At 38.4% G+C, this 17,360-nt stretch overlaps 2 protein-coding genes across 2 annotated transcripts; both read left to right on the plus strand.

The window, feature by feature from the left end:
* The first annotated feature begins 1,856 nt into the window (after window positions 1-1,856).
* LOC121521611 (claudin-4-like) lies at window positions 1,857-8,710 on the plus strand. Its single transcript, XM_041805730.1, has 2 exons — window positions 1,857-2,425; window positions 8,065-8,710. The coding sequence occupies exons 1-2, from the start codon at window positions 1,950-1,952 to the stop codon at window positions 8,708-8,710; spliced, it is 1,122 nt and encodes a 373-aa protein (XP_041661664.1). The 5' UTR covers window positions 1,857-1,949.
* Window positions 8,711-14,657: 5,947 nt separating this feature from the next.
* Window positions 14,658-15,791, plus strand: cldnf (claudin f). The gene has a single exon (XM_041807309.1). It carries the CDS (start codon window positions 14,717-14,719, stop codon window positions 15,464-15,466), a length of 750 nt encoding a protein of 249 aa, XP_041663243.1. The 5' UTR covers window positions 14,658-14,716; the 3' UTR covers window positions 15,467-15,791.
* The last annotated feature ends 1,569 nt before the right edge of the window (window positions 15,792-17,360 follow it).

Below are 17,360 nucleotides of genomic sequence, written 5' to 3' on the forward strand. Positions count from 1 at the left end.
TGTTTTTTGGTGGTGGGAGGAAGCCACGGATGCACAGGGAGAACATGCAATCACCAAACAGAAAGGCCCTGACTGGGAGGCAACAACGCTAAGCCCCGCCATGCATTACGTGGTAATAGTTGAGGAATTATTTTTTGTTTACAAAAACACGAACAGTCTATAATTTATGCGTATCTGAATGCGCAAATGTAAGGAGTTGTTTATCTTTTTTAATTTGTGTGAAAAACTTGCGCCACTCGCATGTCAGATCAACGCGAGACAGGGTGGGCCTCCTCCAACAATCAGCATTTCAGTCATTTATCAACAAACACGGCTAAATTCACACTGCAGGCCTGGTGCTTCATTGTGACTTGTGCTGTTTACACTGTCAGAAAAAAATATAAGTAAATAATGGGTAGTTTATACATAGCTCCTTTTTCAAGAACAAGTGTCTGTAGGCCTGTTATGTTAGGATTTTGTCAATGAAAACAATCAAAATTGATGTGTACTCTTTTCAAGTGGGTCACGGGGGTGCATAGCTTTTCTTGAAGTGAGTAGGGGGGCCTTTAGGAAAGAAGGCTGGGAACCAGTGCTGTAAGAAGTCAATTGATCAAATCTCCACTAAATGCCATTTTAAATCTAGAGCGATGTGCTGATGTTTCCCTTCATGCCCTTGGGCAGAGGCGTGTTTGATGCGTGCTGAGTTGTGTTTAATTGTTGTCTTTTGTACAGTGATGCCTGCTGGCATTCTTTTGCTCATGTTTTCGGTAGATTGTGGTTGTTTTTGATGTGGGACACATTTGCACCATGGGTGAAGTTATCCACGAGCATCTATGAGGTCCCGTCTGTGACTTTAGGAGTTCCTAAGTTCATATTCTTCATCAGTATGCATTTCCTTGTGATGAGATTGACTCTCTGCTTAGTTCTTATCAGAGGAGACCAACCTTGCCACAGATTTTCAAGAGTTTCTGCAGCTCGATCAAATTGTAAAATATTTAAGAGTTTAAAAGTGTAGTTTAACTATATGTGGTGGAACAATATGTACACTTTTAAAGTGTTGAATTTAACATTGTCAGTGTTTCTTTGTATTTTAGTTTATTATTATTGAACTGTGACTTTGCCTGAAAAACCTGGTTAGAGATCTATTGTTGCTCTTGCCTTTAATGAACTTCCTGCATTTGCCTAACGGTAACACCACTTTTGAGAGTCAAAGATTAACTGACAACATCAGCACCTTAATCCTATAAAAACTAGCTTTCTACCCAAAAAAGGCCAAAGTTGAAACTCTTTCATTCTTCTTCAGTACCTTGTTTCAGATCACAAAAAACAGGGCAAAAAATGGAAAAAGGAGATAGAACTTGATTTAAATTACAGTAATTAATAAAACTACATTAAAAAAATAAAAGTAATCTCTAATACCTGTATTTAAAGTATAAATGAAATATTTGGGTGCAGTGAAGGGTCTTAATAGTTCAGTCTTGATAACTTAGCAGCTAGAAGTAAGAAAGTACAACTCTATTTGATAACAGTTGCTTCCTATTTCTTGAAAAGCTGTTTCTGAAGCACGTAAAAGAATACATGTAAAGATCAAAAAGGCTCCAAAAAGCTTTCCAGTGGTGATACCGCCGCTTTAAAGGTGTGGTGGGTGTTTTTTTTTTCAGTTTGCTCAAATGTTTTGAGTACCTGTGAGTCATGGTGTGGTTCTTGCACCTGCAACGAACGCTAGACTGAGACAGAAATGGACATGATGACACATGCCCACGGCTGGAAGTGGGGGTGGCAGTCATCACGTCACAGCTCTGTATGACAGTTAGTGTGCTAAGCCCCTCCTTGGTAATGTGTATAAAAGACCCACTCCAACCTTTGCTGCAACATTTACTCTTTGGGATCTTTCAAGCAAGACCTTCCTGATCAAGGGAAACAACTTTTGGACTGTTTTATTGACTGTGCACAAAGCTTTCTGAGGAATCATGGTGTCAGCAGGCTTTCAGATGTTGGGCACTGCCCTGTGCATCATCGGCTGGATTGGGGTCATCGTTGTCTGTGCCCTGCCCATGTGGAAGGTCACAGCTTTCATTGGCCAGAATATCGTCACCTCTCAAACCACCTGGGAGGGGATCTGGATGAACTGCATTGTCCAGAGCACGGGCCAGATGCAGTGTAAAGTGTACGACTCCATGCTGGCTCTGAGCACTGACCTGCAGGCTGCCCGCGCCCTCACCATCATCTCCATCCTGGTCGGCATCCTGGGCATCCTCCTGGCCCTCGCAGGGGGCAAATGCACCAACTGTGTGGAGGACGAGAGCTCCAAATCCAAAATTGGCATAGCAGCTGGCGTGATCTTCATCATCTCTGGAGTTATGTGCCTCATCCCCGTGAGCTGGACAGCAAACACCATCATCTCAAACTTCTACAACCCGCTAACCATTGGCTCCCAGAAAAGGGAGCTGGGAGCTGCACTCTTCATCGGCTGGGGAGCTTCCGCCCTCCTCATCCTGGGCGGTGCACTCCTCTGTGCTAACTGTCCTCCCAAGGATAACTACTCTGCCAAATACTCAGCTGCCCGCTCAAATGGACCCAAAGACTACGTCTGAGGAAGCTGGAGCAAGGTGATGAGGTCAAGAGACTGAAAAAGATTAGAACTGAATGCTTTGTGGTCTCGGAAATTGTTCATAAAACCACAATTAGCATGATCTGAGTGTCACAGGGATTTGATTGTGGTTGCAGTTTGTGTGATGTTGAGTTACAGCGCTGCAGGATTTGATTCATCAGTGCTGAGATAAAGAGATGTGCACCACACCCAAACAGCTGTTCAAGAGAACTGAGACAACATGCATGTCAGAGAGAAAGTCCAACAGTCACATCAGAGCTACTGGTTAATTGGCTGAGCTTTTAGTTTTGTTTCAATCATTTTTATACCAGTTTTGTACCATTTTATATAATTTCATTTCAGTGTTTAAATATGACCCTCAAACTGTAAATAAAGTTTTTGTATTGACATTAAATGATCATGTTGTGTATCTGTTCTTTCATATTTTATATAATTTAAATTATTGTTAAAAGAAAAGGTTGCAATGAGTGAAAATGAGATTTCAGGAGGATGGAACGAGGCGTGGCTCTGAAAGACTTCAAGATTTTAGCAGATTAGCCACAGTGAGTAGTTTCTACGGGTGACAAAAGATTTACAGTCATACATGTACAAAAAGAGGTTATACTTTAAATTATGAAGTATAAAAGTGAATCCTAACAAGTAAAAGTAAATTCTGAAAATATAATAAAATAATCTAACCCTTATTTAAAGACAAAAATGTCTTTACTTAATTTTCTTACTATAAATACACTTACATTAGCTTTAAAGAGAGAAAAAAGCAGGTTTACCTTCAATTTTTGGACTAAAAAATACAATAAAATAATCTGATTTTACCATAAAAGAGAAAAATCCTATTAACTTCAATTTTCTCACTCAAAAAACAACAAAAACTCTAACTTTACTTTTAAGAGAAAAATAAAGGCTTCAACTTCAATTTTTCACTGAAAAAAATACAGTGAAATACTCTCACTTTACCTTTAAAACACAAAAATCATTTTCAACTTCAATTTTCTTACAGAACATGCAAGAGAATAATCCAGTTTTACCATTAAAACAGAGAAAAACATCTTTTACATCTGTTTTATCACTGACAATACAATAACAAACTCTAACTTTACTTTTAAAGAGTAAAAATGTCTTTTACTTTGATTTCATTACAGGAAATATAATCAAATACTCCAGCCTTACCTTTGAAAGAGAGGAAAAGGTCCTTTAGTTCAGGTTTCTTACTAATAATATGATAAAATACTCTGAGTTCACCTTTAAAAGTAAAAAAAAAACCTATACATTAATTTTCTCACTGAAAGTAGAATAAAATACTCCACCTTTACCTGTTAAAGAGAGAAAACATCTTTTAATTCAATTTTATGACTGAAGAAACATCTAATAAGCAAACTTTTCCTTTAAAAAACAGAAAAAAATATTTCACTTCAGTTTTCAAGCTGAAAATACAATATACTACTCTGAATTTACCTTCTAAAGAAAAAAGGAGTCTTTAACCTTCATTTTCTCTCTGAAAATACAATAAACTTCTCTAAGGTTACCATTTTAAACATATTTTACATCCTACTAAAAATACAAATTTTGATGTAATTTTTACTTTAAAAGATACATAACACCTCTTTATGCCAGAAAAACATCACATACTCTGACTTTACCTCTGTCTTTTAAAGACAAAGTGTTTTTTTGTTTTGTTTTGTTTTGTTTTTTTTACCGGTTATGTTCACTGAAAATAGAAAAAATTCTTAAAACTTTTTTTAAAAAAGAGAGAAAGGCCTTTAATTTTTTTGAACTGAAAAAACAATGCAATACTCCAAATCGACCTTTTAAAGAGAGAAAAAAAGTATTGTTCTTCAATTTTCTTACTGAAAAAAAAACTGTTTAAAGAGAAAAAGGGTATTTTACATCACTTTTCTAACTGACATTACAAGACAACAATCCATCTTTACTTTTAAAGGAGTAAAAAAGTCTACAATAAAGGACAATAAAATACTCTGAACGTTCCTTTAACTGAGGGGAATAAAGATTACTGGAAATGTCTTACTTTGGCAACCTATTATGATGATTACCTACAAAAACTGACATTCTTATTGAAAACATATCAAAAATATACCTTGAATTTCTTGTATTGAGTCAAAATAAAGATCATTTGTAAGTTAAAATCTTAGCAGTCAATAGGACTTTAATCCTGAGTTTGAATAAACACATGAGGTTCTGAAAAAAACAGAAATGAAACCACAACACTGAGGCAAGACTGCATACAAGGGGGGAAAGGGGGGAAGCTTTCTTGGGCCTAGCCCAATGAAGGAGCCCATGGTGGACAGCAATAACATGGCCCTCTACACTTCTCTCACCATTTATTAGAGGGGATTTCTTTATTTTTCCTGTTTGAGTAAAAATGTAGCTTGTTTCAAACTGAAACCTTAAAATGGTAAAGGCCTTCAAAGTTAGCATAGTGGACTGATCATTGAACTTAACCGTTAGGCCATCCAGTCTGACTGTTTGGACTTTCTATAACCATGCCAGAATCTTCAAAAAAATCAGGATGTCTAAAAAGAAATGGGAGAGAAAGGAGTGATCTGGCTTATTTATGTAACCATCACAACAGTTTGGTAACAAACTCTCATTCAGTCCGCTCTAAAATGAAATCTAAGTCGGACCAGAAAAAATGCTGTTAGCTAAAAGGCTAACACTGTTGACCTGCTGCTCACGCACTGATGTCACTACTGTACATCTTGAACTATTCTCAGGGCCTTTCAGGGTCCAGCCTTGTCTTTGAGTGGGCTTGAACTGAGGATTAAAGAAATATCACTAGGGGAAAAATCCTCTAGATCAGCGGTTCTTAACTGGTGGGTCGGGACCCAAAAGTGGGTCACAGAGCAGTTTTCAGTGGGCTGCAGAGGGGCCCTGAAAAAAAAAGGTTTAAAAGATGAAAAGATAAGATGTTCTTCATCATAACTCACACAGATAAGGTAAACCCACTACTGGTTAGATACTGAAACCTCAGTGACCCAGAGCTGGTTCAGTGAGGATCATTTTGGTTTATTTGAACAGCAAACTGAGAAGAAATGTTTTCCTTTTCATGAATTTCAGTGTTGGTTAGAAAGAGACTAGTTTGTTATGATGATGAAACAGTGTGATTTTTTTAGTGTCATATAAAAATATTTCTGGTTGAAAATGATCAGAAACATGGATCAGCTATTGTCATCGGAGATCTCAAGGCTGAGAATCACAATTCTATAGACATCTATTCTAAGCTGTATAAATGTATATCCTTTATTATATTAAATGAGGTGAATTTAGATTCAGTGCTCAGAGGGCACTCATGTTCTCTAAATGTCTGATCCTTTACTTACACAACACTGCCCCTTACTGTAGATAGAATAATATAATAAAATAATATTCATCAGTTTTGTCTCATAGCTGTGTGTAGATACCAAATAAAACCTGAATTAAGGGTGAATTAGTGGTTTAATAGCATACATAGCTCTTCTACATTTGATCTGTCGGCCCTCTCCATTAGATAGCTAGTTAAAAGGTAACCGGATGAGCTGATAAACAGAAAATCCACAAGGTGCAACATCTGCTATAACTACAATATTAACTGAAACAAAATCATTTGTGGATAGCAGGGGACTCAGCATTTGTGTTCAACTGAAGAATGACAACTAATTACTTTGAAATAATCCAATGTCTACTGAACAATCCCTGGCATATTTTCTTTTTCTGTTTCCATTCTGTTTCCAAACTGTGTTCAAGTGGCACTGGATCATTTTACACGATATATGCACATTTTTAACACGATATTGAAATTTTATTTTTTAATATCATGATTATCGTCAATATCAGTATATCGCGACAGCCCTAATATACATATACATATACATATATATATATATGTATATGTATATATATATGTATATGTATATGTATATCCCCTTACATAGGCTACATAAAACCTTTTTAGTGGTTCAGAGATTCTAATTGTGTTAACCGAGAATGTAAATTGTATTGGTATCTTCTTAGTTAAATGTTGTATACTTACATACAATAACATTTGCAGATTTTAATGGCTTTTATAATACATTCATTGCTGTTTGTTCTATAGAGAATCCTGGAACTTTATATTAGACAGTAATTTTGAAGTGAAATCCTGTGTTTTCATTGGATCAGGTATCCTGGATCATAAATGCATATCTGACGTCTGTGACAAACAAACAACTTGAAAATCGGCTCATTTTTCGGGGGGTTACGTGCATTTTAATTGTGGACAGACCTCCCTCTGTCATTGATTCACATCCATCATCAGTCACAGCTTAACTTTTTGCATACAGCGCCTCTGTGTCATATCTGAGAAGTCTGACCACGGCATCTATGTACTGATATCTATAGTTCCTTTGACCTCATGGCTTGTGTTTTTGCTCTGATATTCATCGTCAGCCGTCAGGTCTTCTATAGAGAGGTGTGGTCTTTCCAAACCATGTCCAATCAATCTAATTTACTGCAGGTGGACTCTAGTCAAGGGTAGAAACATCTCAACTTCAACTTCAGCTTTTTTTATTTGTATAGCACTTTTCATACATTAGACATGTAGCCCAAAGTGCTTTACAAAGGAATAGACAGACAGCAATGATCTCAGTAACAATCAAGAGAAATGGGAGGAACCTGAGCTAAATTTCAATGTTTTTGCAAGGGGTCTGAAAACTTGAGGAAATGTGATACATCAATTTTTTGTTTTTCATAAAATTGGAAAAAGTTCTAAAATTCTGTTTTCACGTTGTCATTATGGGGGTCTGGGTGTGGATTCATGTGAATAAAAATGAATTTAAATGACTGTGCTGTCAGGCTGCAACATAAATTGGAAATAGTGAAGGGTTTGTGAATGCACTACAGTTGGTAATAAATCATGTCTTTAGGTTTTTAGGTTCCATTTTTTATTCAGTACAAATTCTGTTTAAATAAAGAAATAATTCACAAGGACTCCTTCCCATGACCCCCTCTGCTGCCCTGAATGCATCTTTTGTTGTTGTTTTGATTGATGGCCCCCTGGTGGCAGAACTTATATACAGTGTGTTTGAAATAAAGTCAGTATCGATCAATGTTTACTATGTTTCCTCCTCAGGATAAACTAAGGTAAATATATCATGGTTAAAGGGTGCGATTGATTCATACTTTGCACGATCAAGGGTTGTAAAACTTTTTTATTGAGCCACATTTTTAATTTTCTTGTTTTAAGTCTCTAAATTCCTTTAAAAAGCCAGAGGCTGATGTACAGTAACATTTCTTTTGTTTGTCTCTGACCTTGAAGGGTTGGTTTCTGGACGGTCAGCACTCCTAAAGGTCACCGGGTCTCTGTTTGTGTGTAAACTTCATCCAGCCAATAGGAGCTGAGGGTTCTGGTATCACATACCCTCATGTTAGTTTCCTGATTCTCACACAGCAGCCTATAAATACAACCCCATATCTTCCCACGTCTTTTTATACGTGAGAAACAGAGCTGACAACATGGTGTCTCAGGGGATTCAGATCATCGGCATTTCGATGTCTGTGATTGGCTGGTTCTTGGTAATCGTCGTGTGCGCCTTGCCCATGTGGAAGGTCACTGCTTTTATCGGGGCCAACATCATTACGGCTCAGACCATCTGGCAGGGCATGTGGATGAACTGTGTGGTGCAGAGCACTGGTCAGATGCAGTGTAAGGTCTATGACTCCATGCTGGCTCTGGCCCCGGACCTGCAGGCTGCTCGAGCCATGATCATCATCTCCATCCTGACTGGGATCCTTGGACTGTGTTTGGCCATCGCTGGAGGGAAATGCACCAACTGCATTGAGGACAAGCGATCCAAGGCGAAGGCTTGCATTGTGGCTGGAGTTTTGTTCATCGTTTCAGGGCTGCTCTGTCTCATCCCGGTGTCCTGGTCGGCCCACTCTACCATCAGAAACTTCTACAGCCCATTAGTGATCAACGCCCAGCGGTATGAGCTGGGAGCAGCTCTGTACATTGGCTGGGGGGCTGCTGCTCTGTTGCTGATGGGAGGGGGGCTACTCTGCTGGAACTGCCCACCCAAACATGAACACCCCCACTATGCTCCCAGATTCACTCCTGTGAAGTCAGCGTCCACATCCAGAGAATACGTATGAGACTCAGGACTTCTTACAAGGACTCTTGGTTTGCTTTAAACTTAACTTTTCTTCAAGCAACCACTTCGCCATGAGCTGAATCCTGAGTTTGAATGTGGTTTGCGAAGATGACCAGACCAGACCTTTATCACAGCAGCCATTTGTCTTACAGCAAGCGTGATTAATGTTAAAAATGACAGATCAGTAACATTTTGTATACTCAAATTTGTATTGTTATTGTAATAAATCCCTGTCTATATCTAATCAGATTGTTATGATACTTAAAGTACAGCTACTTTAACTGTCATTCACATGGAATCAACACATGTGGAGCGACAGGCAGCCTCTGTGTTATAATAATAACAATGAGAAACAATTTCAGTAATTTTCTGTGCAAATCCTCTACACAGCCTGTACATTACATCTGTTTATTAACATTGTAATGTTCTTTTACTGTAAATAAAATGTTTATCTAATGGATGATTCCTTGTTAAGTCAATTTGACTAATTTTTGAACGTCACACTCATTGACCCATAATTCTCACCTGCAACCTGAGAGGTAAACCACCCAAGACATTCTGGCTGCAAGGCTGTTCATTTCTGACGGCCACTCTCACAGACCATTCATCTGAGACGCTGTATATCTCAGAACTGAAATACACGCGAAACTTCTGAAATACAATCAGATGAAACTACCATCTAGAAAAAACCTGCAAAACCTGGTAACAAAATGTTCAATAAAGCCAAGTAAACAGTCCATAGCTCCTTTAACTATGTAGCTCTATTAGCTGCATAACCACAGAGCTACATAGCTGAAGGAGCTACATAGCTAACAGAGCTAAAGGTAAGCTCTCAATACAGCTACATTATCTATGTTATTAAGTTAGGTTTAGCTAAATTTGCTAAAGCTCACATTGTTAAAAAAGCTATTTTAACAATAAATAACAGAGATACATAGTTAGCATAGTTACATGGCTAATGTAAATACCTAGCTCGCATAGCTAAAGCTTGGCTTACAAAAAAGTTATCTACTTATCTGCATTATCTGTGTAGCTTAGTTAACTTTTGCTATGTTTGCTAAAGCTCACATCAAGCAAACCTAGTTATTGGCACTACGTGGCTAATGTAGATATGTAACTGAGCTAAAGCTGAGCTTACAAAGCAGTTATGTTAGCTATGTATCTGCATTATCTGCATAGTTAGCTTTTGCTATGTTTGCTAATGCTCAGGTCAAACAAACTTAGCTACTGGCACTATGTAGCTAATGTAGATATGTAACTAATGTAGCTAAAGCTAAGCTCATAAAGCAGCCTTGAAAGCTATATAGGTACATTATCTACGTAGCTACATTCTGTTTAGCCTAATTGCGAAAGACAATGTAGCTAATTAGATAGCTATCATACATATGTTAGCGTTAGCTAAAGATAAAAAGGCCAAAGGGAGCCACCGTTCATGTAACTACTTCTAAATATCTATGAAAGGTCTGTAATGTTTGCAATGTGGTTATTTCATGAATGCAACAGCCAGGGTTTTTATATTAATAAAATTGAATTTAAAGATAATCTAAAACTAGAAATTCATTGTATCGGCAAATTACGGCCTGTCCTTGTTGAAATATACTGTGTCTCAGATGAACGGTCAGTGAGAGTGGCTGTCAGAAATGTACAGTCTGCAGCCAGAGTCCTCTCAAACTACATACTAAACTGTTTGTCTTTTAAACTTAGAATGACAATTAATTCTATCCATCCTTTGTTCACTCCATTAAGAATGCATTATGGTGACCTTATAACAACATTACACATGCCAATTTACACCCATATTCCAATAAAGTTGGGGCGATATGTAAAATTTTATTCAAAATAGAACATATCAGATGTTGAAACTAAGACATTCTTACGATTTCATGAAAAATATTAGCTCATTTTGAATCTGATGGCAGAAACGCATCTTATAAAGTAGGGACAGGGCCATGTTTACCATTGTGTAGCATCCCCTCTTGTTTTAACAACAATCTGTAAACATCTGGGATGTGAAAGATAAGGTATTGGAATGGCTAGTTGCTAGCTGCTCAACAGTCCTGGGACTTCTTTGCTGGATCTTTCATTTTATGATGCTCCAAATGTTTTTTTGTTGGTGAAAGGGATGAACTGCAAGCAGACCAGTTCAGCACCAGGATTCACCTATAGTGAAGCCATGCTGTTTTCATGGATGCGGTATGTGGTTGAGCATTACCTTGCTGAAATATGCAAGGTCTTTCCTAAAGGAGTCGTTCTCTGAATGGCAGCGTATGTTGTGCTGAAACCTGCATCTGGAAAGGCACTATCAGCATTGATAGTACCTCTCCAGATGTGTAAGCAGCCCACACCATAGGCACTAATGCAACCTTATACCATCAGAGATGCAGTGTGATAACAAGTTGGATGGTCCTCTCCTCTTTAGTCTTCAGGACATGGTGTCCGTTGTTCTCAAAAGAATTTCAATTTTGCCCCAGTCCATTTTAAATGAGCTTTGGATCGGGGGAGATGATGCCATTTCCGGACTGTGTTCACAGATGGCTTTTTGTTTACATGATATGGTTTTAACTTGCATTTGTGGATGGCACGGCCTTCTGTGTGACAGACAATGATTTGAGGAAGTGTTTCTTAGCCCATTCTGGGATTTCCAGTACATAATTATGCCTGTTTTTAACACAGTGTGCCTGAGGGCTCAAAGATCACAAGCAGCCATTTCTGACCTTTGGCCTTATCCTTTGCACACACAGATTTCTCCAGATTCTTTAAATCTTTTGATGATATTATGGACTTTAGATGTTGGGATATTCAAAGTCTTCACTATTTTGCATTGAAGACCATTTGTCTACAATGGTTGCACAAATGTTAGATGCAGTTTTTTGCAGATTCCTGAACCTCTGCCCATCTTTACTTGTGTGAGACTGCCCTCTCAAAAATGCCTTTTGTATAGCCAGTTATGTTACTGGCATGTTTACAACTAGAAAAGCACTCGGAGAGTGCAGACCTCCGCCATTAGCCCTATCTCCCAGTAGTACAGAATCCTTTAAAAAATTCCTGGATACAGATGGTGATCCGAATCACTCCCAAAATCCAATCTGTTCTTCCTTATGCCATTTCTGACATTTCCTGAAAATTTCATCAAAATCCATCCATAACTTTTTAAGTTATGTTGCTAACAAACAAACTAACCAACAAACAAACTAACTAATGAACGAATGAACAGACCCTGCCGATCACAAAACCTCCTTGGCAGAGGTAGTTAACCTAAGTGGTTGCAAAGTTCTTCTCTAGCTGTTTTACAGAAGTACCACTCACTTTTATAGCCCTCTGTTGCCCTGTCCTTACTTTCTGAGATGTGTTGCTGCCTTCAAATTCAAAATGAGCTAGTATTTTTCATAAACTGATAAAATGTTCAACATCTTCTGTGTTGTTTATGTTCTATTGTGAATAAAATATGGGTTTTTGAGATTTTCAAATTATTGCATTCTGTTTTTATTTAGAAGGCTCCATTTTAAACAATGGCAAATTTGAAATGATACAATACCAGTACATGGATCTTTATAGATGTAATCCTGTTTTTGGCTGACCGCTAGGGTCATCCCTACACATCAGTCTGTTCGTGTCTGCCTGCCTGAGTGAATGACTAAGCGAGTGACGATACTTCTAGAGCCGTACATACCTCGGCTGTAGCTTTAGCATAGCACCAGTTTTACTAAAACTTGACCACAATTCTGTAGGAAATAAAGAATAAAAACTCTTACAACTTTTTATTATGTTAAAGATAATTTCACTCTTCTGCCAACCTGGTTTGGCATGAGTTTGTAATATTTACAGGGCAAGGGTTAGCTGTTGTTAGTGGTTGCATACAATGGCTGCTAGTGGAGGGATTAACTCTGACTTAGCCACAGCGGCAGTTTTGTCAGAACTGGACATTCCTTTATTAAAACAAAGTCAGAGAGCCACACTGAAAGCTTTTCATGGCAGATCAGATGTTTTGTTGCTTCTCCCCATCTGCTTCAGCACAGGTTTGTAATTGTTACGGGTGGGGTATCCAGTGGCTGCTGGAGCAGTAGCTGTTAGTTCTGATGTAGTTGTAGGAAAGCGTCAGTTTCATCAAAACTGGACCACACTTCTTTTTAAAACAAGATCACAGAGCCACAGCGAAAGCCTATGGCAGAGATGTTTTTGCACATCCCCCACTGGCCTTGGGATCAATTTTGTTCTCCAAGAAGCTTGGCCATTAACAATCCTAGGCAGCAGTAGCCTGTCAGCTCATAAGTTGTGCATGCCCACAACGTTATTCTTGTTGCTCTGATTGGCCTGTCATGAATGTGACAGACAGAGTGTTCCTCCAATCACCTTAGAGAATTTTCAATTAGCTAAAATTTTTGAAAAGTCCTGTCCTTTCTAAATGCTTTCTATGGGAGCTTTCCCAGATGAATGTGAAATATATTCATGCAATGTATATATCAAACAGTGTATCTGTTGTGTCAGGTTGTTTCCTGCTGACAGAGCTTCATGTTTTAACTTTTGGGATCCTACAATCCTCAACCCATAGATGTAAGGGACAGCACAATTACAGACCCCAAAAACCAATCACTCTGTCAGAACACTATTCAGTCTGGCATTTCAACAGGCATCCCAGATAGTCGCAGTCAGCCCTGTACTACGTTTTAACCTAGCCTTGATGGACTACAACCTGGCACGCCAGGTAAAACTCTCACAGACAGCATCTTGAAAAATAAACTCGGAGGGTGATTGGATGAATGTTCTGTCTTTACGGGTCAATCAGAGCAACAAAACTTGCGATGTAGCCGCTACCGAGGTGCGCACCCAGAGAACTGCAAAATGCGAGCAATGGCAACTGCAGACATGTCAGTACATGACTTTTGTTGTTTTTGAAAAGAAAACAACTCACTGCTGTTCTTTGTTCTTCTTTTAACAAAGAAAGTTAAAAGAAGTTCTGATAAAACTGGCGCTTTAGCAGCATCCACACTAATGTCTTCCCCATAATTGCACCGGCCTCTTGTTGCTGCTTGCTTACGTCACGACTCCGCCACACCCGAAAGTACTGCCCCTCAACGCTGATTGGCCCTGCCACATTCTAACTGGGTCCAAACGGTTCAGACAGGAGCTTTGCAAGATGGATTTGCCAGTGAGAAACACAAAAACTGGCATATCCATCTACTTTGCAAGGTTAGCTGGACGACATGTTAACTAGATTTAGACTGTGGGGACTCTTTTTGATGCAGCAGGACTCAATTACAAGATCAGGAAAGGAAATTTCATGGTTAGATGTGTCATTTTCATTTTTTTTTTGTTGTGGCCTGACAAATTCATAATTGTGGCTGCTATGGTGGTTTTACCCTGGAATGGTTAGCACGGTCAGAATCCTGAGAATCGGAGCTTCCCTTTGGGTTATCACATGTGGTATCCTTATGAACTGTTTTGGAAATTACTGAATAGTTAAAAAAAAATCTGCTGGTGGCCCTCAGATTGTTGAAGGGATTGACACTCATTTTTGATAGCATGATTTATTTTATAGTTGGAAAAATACAGGATTCATGTTGTACTAGCTTATCAGATATATGCTGGAATTCAAAGCTGTAACTCCCTAAACACATCTTTGGTTTGCAGTAAAAATCCTGTTTAAAGGTTCATAGAAGAACTACACATAACTTGACCATTATCCATCTTTAATGATCTGGGTTTAGGACCTTTGAAGTAGCTGTAACACCATCCAATAAACCTGTGTTAACTCTAAAGAAATCTGCATATGAGAGTTTGTTATCCAACAACAAAAGGAAGTCATTGTTTAAAAATGGATGCCACTCCTCAAGCTGTTGCAGGAGGAATCTAGTTTTACCAGAAGAACTAACCTGACCAAGTGCTGGCCCTCCTCCTGAACATTCTGCCCGACAAACAATGAGTGAGAGAGCTGTGGCACTTTCCCAAAGAGAAGCAGACTGTGTGGTGAAACTCTTCTCCCTCCTGCCGCAGACCAGGCCTCTTCACCATGGGGAGGATTGCCAAGGAAACGGCAGGTCAGATCATCAGCTTCATCGGCTTCGTTGGTGTGGCGGTGACCTGCGGGATCCCCATGTGGAGGGTGACCAGCTTCATCGGAGCCAACATTGTGACAGGCCAGCTCATTTGGGACGGTCTGTGGATGAGGTGTGTAATGCAGAGCACGGGGCAAATGCAGTGCAGGCTGAATGAGTCCGTGATGAGCCTGTCCAGGGATCTGCAGGCTGCCCGAGCCTTGGTCATCATCTCCCTCATCTTCGCCTTCATCGGCTTCATGCTCAGCTTCATCGGAGCAAAGTGTACCAGCTGTCTGAAGAGAGACTCATCAATGGCCAAGGTGGTGATCTTATCAGGATGTCTGATCATCGCTGCTGCTATCATTCTCCTGATCCCCGTCTGCTGGTCTGCAGCCGTGACCATCACAGAGTTTGAGGACCCCCTCACTGTGAACACGCAGAGGAGAGAAATAGGAGCTGCCATCTACATCGGCTGGGCCTCTGCTTTAATTCTCCTCATAGGTGGGATTATCCTCTGCACGTCCTGCCCTCCAAACAAGCCGATTTATGGATACCAACCAGGCTACCAGCCACCAGTGTACCCTTATGCAGCCACAAACCCACCGACCTACAGCCCCGTGTATGTTCCTCCATCCAGCCGAGCATACACAGGCAGCGTCTCATACGCACCCACCAAACCTTACGCAGCACCAACCGCCTACTCTCCTCGACAGTTTGTCTAAAAAACTGACAGATCACTAAGAGGGTAAAGACTGAGATCACTGCTACGGTGACTTCAGGGACTTTTTATACTAATAGAAACACGTGCTGTATTTGTAGAGAACTGTTTATGCTCTGCTTTATACACTGTTGTGATTCAGAGTTTGTCAATGAAACAGCCCAGTGATCTGTGAATTTAAGAAATCTTTGATAGAAATGATTCTTCTTTTAGATTGATTTTGTGTTCTAAAGTAGAAATCTTTCTATTGATAGAAGTGTACCATTATGTAGACTTGGTTGTTAAGGCTGCTTTGCTTTTTAGGAGGAAGTCAATATCATTTTTTTTAATTCCTCATCCAACAGAGTAGATTTTGTAAATATTGTTGATTTGTGATGTTTATTTTCTGTAAATACTACTTTATTTCTAAGAATATTCTGAAAAATTTTAATAAAACATCTGTAATTAATGCAAATTTTGTCACTGAAGTTTTTATATAAACTTACTTTAATATGATGTAGGGAAGCATGGTATTACCAGCATGGTATTGGTATTAGCAGATTATTGCTTTAAAAGTTAGTCATTGGTATTCACTGATGTCAAGATTTTTACCAACATTTACATCTATTTTAGTATCTGTGAACATCCACCAATACTGGTCTAAATATAGAGTAATACGGGATTTAGATAAAGGCCTATTTCAGCTGTAAATATAGGTCTATACTGCCTGTAAATATAGGCTTATATTGGCAGTAAATATTTATTGGGTTTAAATATGGACATTTATTGGCTGTATTTTTACCTTACATTAGCTTTAGACATAGGCCTATATTGACAATAAATATAGGCCTTCACTGGCCTTAAATAAAGGCCAGTATTGGCTGTGAATAAAGGCTTATAATAGCTGTATTTATAAGCCTATTTTGGTTGTTAAATAGACTTATATCGGCTATTAATTTAGGCCTATATTTCAGCAGCTAATTATAGCCTTTACTGGCTGTAAATATAGGCATATATCAGCTGTAATTATGGGCTTATTTTTACAGTAAAAATAAGTCTTTATTGGCTGTAAATATCTGCCTATATTGGCTGTAAATAAAACCATATATTGACTGTAAATGTTGGCTCATATTGTTTGTAAATATTTCAGCCTATTATGGCTGTACATACAGTTAAATTATCAACTGAAATTATTGGCTTCTATTTTCATTTAATATGGGTCTTCATTATTTGTAAATATCTGTCTATATTTATTGTAAATAAGTGCCTTTATTGGCAGTAAATAAAGACCTACATTGGCCTTAAAAATAGGCCTATATCAACTTTCAAGATAGGCCTATTTTGGCTGTAAATATAGGCCAATATTAGCTTTAAATATAGGCCTGTATTGGCTGTAGACAAAGGCCTATATTGGCATTAAATTCAGGCATTTATCAGCAGTAAATATAGGCCTATATTTTCAGGATATATGGGCTTATATTGACTGTAACTGGACCCATATCAGCTGTAAATATTAGCCTATATCAGCTATAAAAGGAGGCCTTTATTGTCTGTAAATAAAGGATTTTAAAGGCTGTAAATATAGGCCAGACTTAGAAATAAGTTTGTGAGTTTAAGGCAGGACCATCAGTCTTACATCAGCTGAAGTCTTTTCTGTGTCTACCCCTAATTTAAAAATGTGTTTGAGGACTGAAGTTAGGTCTAAACTACATTTATATCAGTATCTTTATTTGTATCTGCTTAAAGGTATTTGTAAATACTGGCAGATGATGTAAACAATCTAATTTCCTGTGTCTTTAAAATGATACAATATTGTCAAATATCATCTTTGAGAATAATCTTGGACATTTTAAGATCATATTTTTAAAATCATTGTTTCACTGTAAACAAATCCAGGAAGCTTACTGACTAACCAGAAA

Source organism: Cheilinus undulatus, linkage group 2 (assembly GCF_018320785.1).
Source record: "Cheilinus undulatus linkage group 2, ASM1832078v1, whole genome shotgun sequence".
NCBI lineage: Eukaryota > Metazoa > Chordata > Actinopteri > Labriformes > Labridae > Cheilinus > Cheilinus undulatus.

Coding starts and splice junctions, on each gene's coding strand:
- LOC121521611 (XM_041805730.1), top strand. CDS start 1,950: ATGGTGTCAGCAGGCTTTCAGATGTTGGGCACTGCCCTGTGCATCATC. Junction 2,426..8,064: donor ATTGGCTCCCAGAAAAGGGA/GCTGGGAGCTGC, acceptor CGTGAGAAACAG/AGCTGACAACATGGTGTCTC.
- cldnf (XM_041807309.1), top strand. CDS start 14,717: ATGGGGAGGATTGCCAAGGAAACGGCAGGTCAGATCATCAGCTTCATC.